We start from the raw sequence: 12,495 nt of genomic DNA, 5'->3' as shown, positions 1-12,495 counted from the left end.
ATAATGTCCACACAAAAACGTAAAAATAATAAAAATAGGTTAATTTTAAACGAATTCTGATTTTGATCACAAGTTAATATATCATACTAGTTCTTGATTGTTTTATGAGAGTAAAGACAATTGGATTATTGATGCTCATATTTGATGAGGTAATTAAATGATTTATGCTTAACTCAATCAAAATTAATCAGCAATTTCCGAAATAAAATTTATGACCTCAAATTTTCTATAAACATATTCAAATCAGTTGTTATTGGATTACGTAAATTAAGTTTCAACTATTAAAGGTCTTATGAATGAGTAAATATTATCTATGATGTTTGGAGAAGAGTACTATGTAGTTTTAATTGTATGATGGGGTTTGGGAAAGATGAATTATTATTATTATTATTGTTAAATATATTAATAACAATTATTACATAATTATTAATAAAAATAAAAATATTAATAACTATAATTATAATTATTAATTTGAGCGCTAACTTTTTGCTTTTTTGGCATTTTCTGATTTTTTTTTATAGTAAATAACGTTGGTATACAAAAAAATGGATATGAGGTCCAAAAGGTGAAAAAAAATATTCGGGTCCTAAACGGTGAAAAAATCAAAAAGTTGGACCCTAACCTTTATCTTAATTTATTATTTAAGTGATAGTATGATTAATGGTAAGTTAAACTATAGTTAACTGGCCGAATATGAACATGAGTTCCTAAAAGGTGAAAAAAAAAAGTTGAGATCCTAGCGGGTGAAAAAATCAAAAGGTTTGACCCATCCTTTAGCTTAACTCCCCATCTTTCTTAGAGTTTAATTTCTCTCGAGTCTCTGTTGTCAATTCCTCATTCTCCGCCGCCGTCGACCACCCATAACCCGCCTTCTATCCACCACGTAGCCATTTCCAACCGGCCTTCTGTAATTAGAACTCCGTTTTCAGTCATAGCTCAGCCGTCGCACTTCTCCTCTATCAAAGTTGCTGGGGTTATCCTCATAAAATGGTAAGCTTATCTTTTTGTTTTGAATCCTTAAATTCAATTAAATTACTCCTAATTGAATAAAATTTGGAATTTAGGTTCAAAATTCTCTTATTTAGATTTCGTTTTGTTATCTAGAAATGCTTGTTTTAGGAACGATTGAATGAGTCAATAACCAAACGCCTTCGGTATATGCATCTTGCAATGACTAAAAAAAAAAGGTTTGATAAGGCTGTTAAGACCAACGCTCAGTTTGGCAGTGTGTAAAACGATTTTCATGGAACCTCTCAATCATTATAAATTTTTTGGTTTGGCTAGGGATGGAAAAATAATTTTCCATAACTCCCTCAAGGGTGGAAGAACATTTTCTATTTGAAAGAGAGGGAACCACATTTCCTCCTTTCCTCCTTATCCCCTTCTCCCTTTTTCCTCAATCTTCACCATCTTCTCCCGTTTCTTTCAAGGAACCAAACACAATAAAATTAGTTTGGAATTGTATTTTCCCTTGTAAAATGTTTTCCATAAAAAATCATTTTGCACTGAAAACGTTTTACACCAAACCAAACAGAGCCTAAACATGGTGAATTGTCAACCGAACATGCCAAAACAACATTATGGTTGAATATCAAGATCTCATCGTACTTAGTATCGAGTCGTATCGTTGAATCAAAAGTTCAAAAACAGTTGTAGAGAAGAGGGAAGTGCATTTTCACTATTGTTAACTTATAGGCAATTGGTCTTCTTGAAGCTGTAGATTTTAGTGCGGAAGCTGAAAGCATCATTCAGCCATCTACTAACTTATAATAAGCTATTCAATAGAGGATAGGTTCATTAACCGCAAATCATGCAAGCATCCACATAACCAGAATAGAAACCGATTTCAATTGAATACACATTTGAAATAACCCTACAAAACCAGTATTGTTTGTAATTTAGCATTAGTGTTGTACGTTTTGGCCAATTTAACACTGGTTACTAGTTTAGAATTTAGTCTAATTGATCTTGTATCACACCCAGGATCAGCCACTATAATCTGTTGATGAGCCAACCAGATCATGACCAACTGGGTTGGTTACATGAACACATAATTAGCATTAGCAAACTCACAAATTCATATGAGAAATCTGTGATATATTGTTTCCTAATGAATGGCAGCACTCTCACTATGGTTTTGAAATAGATTGTAGGAAAATCATATATTGATTAAAAAAGGGGCAGCATAGGAAGCAGCACAAACATTAATCAGTAATAATAAATAACATATGAATCACTTGGAACTTCTAAACAAAAAAATGAGAAATAAGGAAAGGGAAAGGCCGAAAAATTATTTAATGGAGGAAGAAAAAGAAGATAATTAGGAAACACCTCCCCTGTCCCCGGTTTCCAACACTGAAAGGGTTGGACGATGTGAATCTTTTGACCTAAACCTCACATTATGTCTCCAATAATGGCTGAACAAGTAACCAACGACTGTGATCGGCTTGACCCACATACGTGAAAGAAAGCAGGCTTGGGGATAATCTTTCTTCTAAAAGAAAGAAGGAAAAACAATTCTTCCAAAGTTAAAGCAAAAAGACATGATCAGAGTGTCAGCTCGATGAAGGATTGAGATGTAAAGACAATTTTGGCTACTTACAGTATAAGGCGATAACAAAAAGGAGGCTCACTCGCACAGGTCAATGTTTTCTATATCTAGAATTTTGATTGAATTTGTGTGTCATATTAGTGTTGGATATATTGCCCTTTTGTTTAGGAGCTTCTAGACAATGCTACATACATTTGACTTTCCTAGACTCCACCTATAGACTATAGTGGATTTCACATTTTCTTGTTGTTGTCAAGAAGAACAGATATTTTTATATTCTATTAGGATTTTAATAATCATATCTTACATTTGCTTGTTGTCAAGAAGAACAGATATTTTTATATTCTATTAGAATTTTAATAATCATATCTTGGTTCATTTTTACTATGCAGGATTAGAATACAGAAGTTAGCAAATGGCAACAATTATTTAAGTCTTTAATAGATAAGCTTTTCTCGTGCCTCAAAGTATGGAAGCACTTGCATCACAGTCACTACCATACTTGAATTTCAAGAGATACTTGCCTCTGAAAGACCATTCTAGGTGTAATTTTCACCCAAAACTGCATGCTCAAGTGGCCTCAACATCAAAGGATTTATCAATGAGCCATCATGTGCTAGATAAGATGCCTACGACAGATACTTTTTCTTGGAACCATCTGATCCGAACCCATCTTGAGATTGGAGAGATAGACAATGTCATGTACATATATCAGAAAATGTTGATACGAGGTGTTCGTCCTGATAAGCACACAATTCCTCGAATTTTGGCTGCTTCTCGCCTTTCAAATTCATTGTTTCTTGGTAGACAAGTTCATGCTCATGCTGTTAAACTCGGTATTTCTTGTGAAGACTATGTCATTACTGCTTTGATGAAAATGTATGGCCATTTAGATGGTGCCAAAACAGTGAAACAGGTATTAAATACGTCGAGTGTGGGAAAAAGCTCCATCTTTGGGACCTTGCTAATCTCCATGTACTTAAAGGAAAATAAACCCAGATTTGCAATTGACATGTTCTACCAAATGGTAACTTTGGGGGCTGAGATTGATGCAGTGGCAATAATGACTGCAGTTGGTGCTTGTAGCATGCTGCAATCGTTACATGAAGGAAGAAAAGTACATGGGATAGCCAAAGCTTGTGGATTGGAAACTCATGTCTTGGTATGTAATTCCTTGCTGAAAATGTATGTGGATTGTGGAAGCATTGAAAATGCTCGTGAAGTTTTTGATGCTATGTCATCTAGAGACTCCATCTCTTGGACAGAACTGATCCGTGGTTATGTGAAGAATGGGGGATTCAATGAAGGTCTCAAATTGTTCAAAAAGATGACGTCAGAAGGCATTCGCCCTGATCCACATGCAGTATCAAGCATTTTACCTGCTTGTGCAAGGATGACTGCCCATAAGCAGGGCAAAGAAATTCATGGTTACTTGATTAGGAATGGTGTTGAGATGAACGTTACAGTGGAGAATGCTCTTATAGACATGTATGTCAAATCAGGATCCATCGAATCTGCTTCTAAGGTCTTCAGTAGGATGGTAGTTAAAGATGCCATTTCATGGACAATCATGATATATGGCTACAGCCTTCATGGACAAGGAGCACTTGGGGTTAAATTGTTCCATGAAATGAAAAAATACAATCTTGAAATTGATGAAGTTGCATATTCTTCTGTTCTCTATGCTTGTGTGGTAGCGAATTTGGTTCAAGAAGGGAGGACGTTATTTAGTTTTATTAGGAGACCTAATGTCAGGCATTATGCTTTAATGGTTTTGCTTCTGGCCCGTGCTGGATTTTTTAACGAGGCAAAGATATTTATTGAGGTAAATAAAATTGGACAACATGCAGAGGTGGTAAGAGCTTTGTTAGATGGATGCAGGAACCATCGAAATGTTAAAACAGGGAAGAAAATCATTGAGCAACTTTGTGATTTAGAACCACTTAATGCTGATAATTACATTTTGTTGTCAAATTGGTATGCTGTCAATGCAAAATGGGACTGGGTTGACAAATTGAGGGAAACAATCAGAGACATGGGTTTGGTACCTAAGAAAGCATATAGTTGGATAGAGTTCCACAATAAAATTCATGTATTTGGGACTGGTGATGTGTCCCATCCAAGATCTGAAAAATTGTACTGGGATCTCCAATGTTTGATGAAGAAGATAAAAGAAGAGGGATATGTTTCTGACACAGATTTTAGTCTCCATGACGTTGATGAGGAGAGAGAATGCATCCCAGTGGGGCATAGTGAAATGCTTGCCATTTCCTTTGGGTTAGTTAGCACCCGCAGGAGTACAATTCAGATAACTAAAAACAGTCGTGTTTGTCACAACTGTCATGAAATGGCCAAAGTCATATCTAGACTAGAAGCCCGTGAGATCATATTGAAGGATCCCAATTGCTTTCACCATTTTAAGGATGGACATTGCTCTTGTGGAGACTTGTGGTAATGTTTCATTGTGAAGGTATATAACTTCATTGCTATGAACCTGAAGTGCATTAGCTGAGAATAGGTGAAGATCAACTATTCCTTCTGATGTTTGCAATCCGGTCTATCAATCTCAGTGTCAGGTAAGAGAGAGAGGGAAAGACATATTTTGCTTCCTTTGATGATTTTCTTTTATTCTAATTTTATTTGACTGAGTAATCATAGAAAGGACGAATTGTTTAGTGCGTTGACTTATAGGTTATAGAAACTGTTTTTTTATATCATGACAAAGAAAAATGACTCGTTGTCTTCATGTTTGATAACCATTTGTTTGGTCTTGAGTTGGTTTTGCTACTTTGGGAAATTGAAATAGTGTGACTGACATCCATGTTATTTGGTTGCCTGCTTAGTTCTTTTCTGTGACAGACACTTCTTGTTAGATTGCTAAATATTGTTAAAGTCACAATTTAAGGAACTAAGAAAGAAATTAGTTTGATATTATAGACTCTTCCAACCTGTATGATGCAGATGCAGCTTAGTTTAATATTTGTTGTTAACATCCCTGTGAACAGCCGTTGTTTTTTTTAAGTCCAGAGCATGTGAAGCTTCAAAGTTTAGTATACGGGTCAACAGAGTTGTGTTAACTACAATCCATTTTCATGTAGTTTCTTTTACCTGTAATCTTTTTACTGGTTAGGGAATCCCATGCATTATGAACTTTTTAAATGTATTTATTATTGTGCATGTCTGAAAGTTATGCTGTTAAAGACCTTGCGGTTGACACACCTCTTCTCAGGCCTGGGTTCTTAGGGCACTCATGAAATTTCTGTTAAATGGTCTGTTTCAACTTTCAAGTAGGGATAGAGTTTTCACTGAAGTATAGCTGGCGATTTTGAGTGGTATACATCATCACGTGGTGACTTTGAATAATGAAAATGTTTATGAATTATGATAATATCCAGAATCCATCTAATTCCTGTTTATTAGATGTGCTGCACTGACATCTTGTTATTAATATCATTCACACTAGTCTTTTGTATTACATGCAGGATTGGGGAATATGGCTTAATTGCATAAATTAGAGTGATGCTGATGGGTTCTTCTTACATGAGAACTGGAACAGAGACCTTAGAGTCTTTCATGACCGCTAGTCATCTTTGTTGTTAAGCAGTCTCTTTTCTCTCTGAGAATAAAATAGCACCAACACTTCCAGTAGCTAGTCTAGGCCAACAGGCTAAGTTATGGTTCAGTTTCCAACAATATTGGGTGATTGACCGAGGAGGTCCATGTGAAATGACTGGGTCGTTAATGCTTCAGATTTGTTTATCTAGAGGGTTATGTTGATTAACTGATGACAACGGTTGAAGTTCTGGTCTTATAGTTAAAGTCATTGAGACATGAAAGGCCAGAAGCTGCAGTGATGAACATCCTGAATTTTCTTTGTTACTGTATCTAAATGTAAGTGCCGCTGTAAAAGCAGGTTTATTTTATCCAAGTGGAATTTTGAGAGGACATGGATTTCCATGGGAGCATGAAATGTGGTTCACATGGTCTTTTTTGAGGGACCAAGAATTGTTGGCTGGATGTTGGAAGTCCAAAGTTCCAGTTTATCCTACGAGGAAAAGAGGTCTATCATTGCAAAAAGGTATGGAGTTGTTCTTACTACTGTTCTACTAAGGCCTAAGGCTGTTTTACAAAAGATTCTATTCCGAGGTTTGTTTTTCATTCTTTAGATAGCATTTTAGTGAGATGATCATGTCAATACCTCTGACTTAGTCATAGATAAATCATGAATGACATGCGAATAATATTTTGTACTCTTTAATATACCATTAGTACACCTTACTGCTTATATGCTCTTAGTAATTTTCTGTATCCCATCTGGTTTAACCAAAAATCCGAATTTTCAAATATCTGGTTACATCTTATTAAATATTTGAAGTAAAGTTGGCAGTGTGCTGACTGCTGAGCGCGCTCATGTGGGTCGACCAAGCATGGCACGGCATGTAGCCTATGATTTTTTAGAATTCAAAAACTTGTCTTTTTATTGTCTAGGTTAGCAACTACTCGTGTATTCCCACATTGCCTGCTGTGTGCATTCTTGCATTTCCCCTCATATTTCAGGTCCAAGTATCTTCCAGATTTTCATTACTGCCTAAACTCAAAATTAAGCCCTGATTACGTGGATGGCATACCAAAGTACCAATTTTCCATAAATACCTACAAATACACTACCACAACTCCACAAGATAAGAATATCTTTGAGCAACACGCAATTCTTTTGTATTTTTATTAATCTGTAGTCTTTTTTATTATTAAATTTCCTAATATACCAATACAGCAATAGTAAGTGAAGTGATAACAAGAGGATAGGCATGGTAATTGTTGGTCTATTGTAAAATTATAATCATGTCATATCGTTTATTATAAAATAATAAATGACTAGAAGTCTAGAAAGACTAGAATGATGTGATTATGTGACTATTAACTTTGGATGAGAGGAGTAGTAGTTATGTACTATAGTTTTATGGAGAAAATAAAAACTATTTTATTGACATTGAAAATAAAATGGATTATTGTATTTGTTTTTATTACATTTCAAATGGGAAAAAAAAAAGTTCAGAAGAAATTTTATTACTAATTTATTACTGTTATTTTAGAAAATTTTGATGAAACCTCAAATGTTTAATTTTTCCACAATAAATTAAAATTCTTTATTTTTGTGTAGATGATGCTTTGATGACTAACAATCCATTTGAAGGGAATAGCATTTCCTGCTAGTACTCACAGGCTCCCAAATCCATTCCCACTTTTGCCTGAAATGTTGATCAAATGCTATCCTGCATCATCTGCACACCTTTACTTACTAAGTTCTGATTGTATTCTTAACAATCATGCCTCTGTTATCATGGTAAGGTTGTTTCAAATTACAAATTTAGTATCCACTACTAACTACAGTCAATTAAATCACACAACCGCCTTTATTTGTAGTTACGTAGTAGTGAATGTGTGATAAATTCACAAAGAAGATTGCTACTTTCTAAACTTGGAAAGTAGAGTTTGTGAAGAATGTCTAACCTTCATTCTTGGCATTGTGGACAAAAACGAGCCTACAGTTCCTAACAGCAGTTATATGCATATTATAAATACATTGCCTTCTTCTCCTTATTTCATTGCATTTATCTTCTTCTATAATCCATAAATAAACTCAAACTGGCCAGAAGTATTTGTGTCCGGCCTCCTGGGCTTTCCTCAACATATTCGGTATCGATGGCTTCACCCTCTCAGTGACAAGGCTCTCTTCTCCAGCCTGTGGTAAGTTTACTTTTCAAAAGCTCCAGAAGTTTCAGTCGATATTACTACTAATCAATTTTCTATATTTGACACTTTCGTATTATACTGTGAGCTGGTTTAAGATGTAATTAGTGAAATTGAAAGCATTAGTATCAACTCTTGTTTTAAAAAAAAATCTTCCAACTCTAGACTGCAATATGTTCTACGTATGATGCTCATTTTGTCATTTTTACAGTCTTCAGAATAAAACATATGGAAAGGAAAAGATATCTCTCAAATCAAGTGTCTTGATTGAAACTTTTCTCGAGATTGATTGACTTATTGATCAATTTTATCATGTTCTTTGTTGGACTAACTTTTTTTTGTTATGTATTGTTGTTCAGATTAGTCTTGAACTCTTGATATTTGATTCCAGTCATCACTACATTTAGTTAAATCACCTAGCTTTATTGCTACATGACTACATGAGCAAGATCAATAACTGAAAAAACAGAATGCAGTTCTGTTTTCCTATCTTACATATTAGTATTAGCGCATGTGTCGGTTAACTGTTGACTGTTGTCAGCATGTCATGCTCTTCTGTGCACAAATTGAGGTTGCATTTTATGCTAAACTAAGTTAGCCTCAAATACATTTGAACTGCAGTATGCTCTATGTTTACAGTGAATTAATCTAGTACATTATCTGTTGGAACTGAGAATTAAGTAATTGTTTTGATAGTATTACTCCGTATTATGTTTTAGCTAGTGATTCATTTCTGAATTTCAGTTTAGCATGCTTTTATTTAATTGCATTTAGTAATTCATAGTTCTATGTACATGTGATCGGAAACAAATAAGTTACAAATCAACGCAAAAAGGTCGGATGAAAATAATAATACTCCGTAAATGCAAGATACATATAAACTGAAGTGTGATTTTCAAAATAAATTTGATTTAAACATTACTCCTTTATTTAAGGTTATTGTCATTCTATTTCAAACTATTTTTGCTTTTAATTTTAAATATTTGATATAGGTTTATTGTTGCATTAACTATGTGGAGGCAACCTGGAGGCTGGAGTTGATTGTCAATGGTCCCATTTGTAATCAGTTTGATGGTAATTAATGATTATTGATGACTTAGTAATGTAAATCTATACTAATATATTAAAAGGCGTTTGTGAAAACGTATATGTGTCGCGTAGATTCCCTCCGTATTACGCCATGTCACCATAGCCAGGATCGAACATCAAACCTCATGGATTAAAAGTTTCACTTCCTACCATTTCAACTACCTACAATGTTTGTCATATTTTCACATTTAAATGTAAGATACAATCTTTTAAAATTGGGCACATTTTTAGAAAACATAAACCCGATTAAAAGTAAAATCCGGAGCAATGCCCGAGCTACACACTAGTTTACATTTAAATGCTGGTTACTTTATTAAAAGAGTTGCAAAATATGATTTGTATTATTTCATCTGTATGTCGTCATGATGACTTTGATGGTAATTAACAGTAACTAGTTTGTTAATACTAGTTACTTGATGTAAAAGAGTTAACATATTTACAAGATCGGATAATTCGAACTGAATTAAAAGGAGTCCCTATTCGAGTTTGAGACATGGTATTTTGCTCATGAGCTTGCTCGTTGTTTATCATAGGTGTCTAGTCTACGTGATCAAGTAGGAGATTGTGGGATGATGATTTACCTTGTTGTATGGCGCTATTGTTAGCGTTGGGTTATTCTAACGGGAATATTAAAGCATGAATAAGAGGAGTCTCTTAAAGGACTCTTTAAGAAGAGAAAAAATAAGAGCTAACTCTTAGGTGAGAAGTGGTAAGCTCTTAATTAGAGTCTGTAAGATAAAATTCTATAATAAGAGGTAGCTCTTATAAATAAGAATCGTGCTATATTATTTTTTTGCATGAAAATAAAATTAAAAAAAAATAGGGTAAGAGAGAATAAGAGCTAGTGTGATTTGTACGTAATGAAATTTTAATCATGTGGGGTAATGTTAGATTCATATCGATATATATTTTCTAAATATTGTTTTTTTATAATTTTTAATTGCACAGGATTTGTGATATTAAGAGTCAAAATAATGGTTAGAAAGGATAAAAGTCAACCATGGTGCGATATTTCCAGAAAGGAGAAAGTATGACGTTTTTATGCATAATACTAACTTGTTAACAGATAATTATACTTTTAAATCAAATAGCTATGATTGTAATAAAATAAGTGTGCTATACTATTGTTAATCATACTCTCCAATGAAATACTTGTACCTTTTAATCTATTAGTTATGTTTTTCAATGCTGATATCAACGATCTAACTTATAACGGGTGGCGGTTTTATATAAGACCTACGAGAAAAAATAAAATAGAGCCAACATTAATTTGAATTTCCTCGTGTCAAGAGGTAATTATGTCGTTGATCTAGGTGCAAGAAATGAGAATAATTTCACCGAATTAAAAGAAGAAAGCGACGTTGATATTTGGCTTCTTTGTTGCAATAATTTTATACGAATTTCACCAAAATAATCCAAACAAAACAGTCGTTGTTAAATCATAGAATTAACGACTAATAGTAATAATCCCTTTTTGTTTGTCGTTAATGATATTTTGGCTGAGGTCAGACTTTTGAGTGAAATAGAAGCAAAATTAGACACAATAATGTATTGCAACCAATTAATCAATTATTATGTGTGAATGTGGGATGAGGAAGGCCTCACAGCATAGTCGACGAGTGTTGACTGATGTAACTTCACTAAACACATGGAACTTATTCTACGCTCACTTTCCACCCACTTGGTATCCATCACCACCACACAATCCACCTTTTACGTGTATTACTCGCGTTACACTATATATTCTCTCTGTCTGGAATTAATAATCACACAATTACATCATTCTTCCCCGTATCCTAAATTAATAATCATACCATTCTTTCGAATAATTTTCATTATAGTTGGACAATGCTTATAAAGCAGTTACTCTTATTGCTTTTGACCTTTTGTTGTTCATGTTTTTTAGATATTGAGGCCCGATATATTTAGGCCCTGTTCTTTAGAGCTGAACTGAACTGAACTGAATTGAATGCTTCTGAACTGAACTGAATAGAACTGAACTGAACTGAATGCTCCTGAACTGAACTGAATGCTCCTGAACTGAACTGAACTGAACTTAACTTAACAGAATATATTACCGAAATAAAAAATAAAAAATAAATAAAAAATAATAAAAAAATGTTAACTAATAACTAAATAATAATTATTAATTAATAACTAAATAAATATATAATAAATAATAATAATAATCTGTAATTGATTACTAAATAATTACAATAAATGATAAATATTAATAATAATAATTCATAGTTAATAACTAATAACTAAATAATTAATAACTAATAATCCGTAACTAATTAATAAAAATAATAATAAATTATATTAATTATTAATAAATAATTAGCTATAAATAATAATAATAATAATAATATAAAATAATAATAATAATAATATAAAGTAATATAATAATATAAAATAAATATAAATAATAAGTAATACAATAATATAAATAATAATATAAGTAATATTAATAATAATAATATTATTATTATTATTATTATTATTATTATTATTATTATTATTATTAATTTAAATTGAATTGAATTAAACTGAACTGAACTTAATGCTCCTGAACTGAACTGAACTGCCAAATAAGTCATGAAATTGAAATTAAGCCAAAAAGAACAGGGCCTTAACGGCAACGGAAGCTTTTAGCGGTTGAACAATGGATAACTTTCAGAGTATTTGGAATCAGTGAGCTAATAGCATTTGGGTACTTTTTCTCAACTGATGAGTAACGTTTGATCAAATATAATTATTGTAAGGTTTCAAACAAAAAATATACTTCGTATGAAGTATATTCAAATGATCTTTAAACTTTCCATTTTAGTCTGTTTTATAATGTTTTCTACTCTTTGTTTTATTTTATTTTTGGAAATGAAAATCTACTGCCTTATCCTTCTTACCCCACAATATTTATAATTTTCCATTCACTTTCTCTTACTTTTGTTAACTTTTTCTTACACCCACCCACCTTTTTACATACTTTATCCATAATCTATTTTATTCAACCAGCTCTTCTACTTTTGTCTTAATTTTTATACAAATAGTAACTGTAAACGTCAGTATAGAATTGGAGATAGTACTTGGTATAATTTTACAAG

At 32.9% G+C, this 12,495-nt stretch overlaps 1 protein-coding gene across 7 annotated transcripts; it reads left to right on the top strand.

The window, feature by feature from the left end:
• Window positions 1-766: 766 nt before the first annotated feature.
• Window positions 767-11,364, top strand: LOC110788240 (pentatricopeptide repeat-containing protein DOT4, chloroplastic). Of its 7 annotated transcripts, none has more exons than XM_056830883.1 (6): window positions 768-990; window positions 2,944-5,127; window positions 6,034-6,629; window positions 7,713-8,299; window positions 9,295-9,376; window positions 10,340-11,364. In XM_056830883.1, exon 2 carries the CDS (start codon window positions 3,021-3,023, stop codon window positions 5,004-5,006), a length of 1,986 nt encoding a protein of 661 aa, XP_056686861.1. In that variant the 5' UTR covers window positions 768-990; window positions 2,944-3,020; the 3' UTR covers window positions 5,007-5,127; window positions 6,034-6,629; window positions 7,713-8,299; window positions 9,295-9,376; window positions 10,340-11,364. The 7 variants fall into 7 exon arrangements, with proteins under 7 accessions (XP_056686862.1, XP_056686861.1, XP_056686864.1 ...); XM_056830886.1 differs by lacking the exon at window positions 10,340-11,364 and having other exon boundaries at window positions 7,713-7,895; window positions 8,206-8,299; window positions 9,295-10,333; XM_021992891.2 differs by lacking the exon at window positions 10,340-11,364 and having other exon boundaries at window positions 8,206-8,299; window positions 9,295-10,333.
• The last annotated feature ends 1,131 nt before the right edge of the window (window positions 11,365-12,495 follow it).

This window comes from Spinacia oleracea, chromosome 6, assembly GCF_020520425.1.
Source record: "Spinacia oleracea cultivar Varoflay chromosome 6, BTI_SOV_V1, whole genome shotgun sequence".
NCBI lineage: Eukaryota > Viridiplantae > Streptophyta > Magnoliopsida > Caryophyllales > Amaranthaceae > Spinacia > Spinacia oleracea.
The sequence above is the reverse complement of the archived record's forward strand: the minus strand, read 5'-3'. Positions and strand labels throughout refer to the sequence as shown.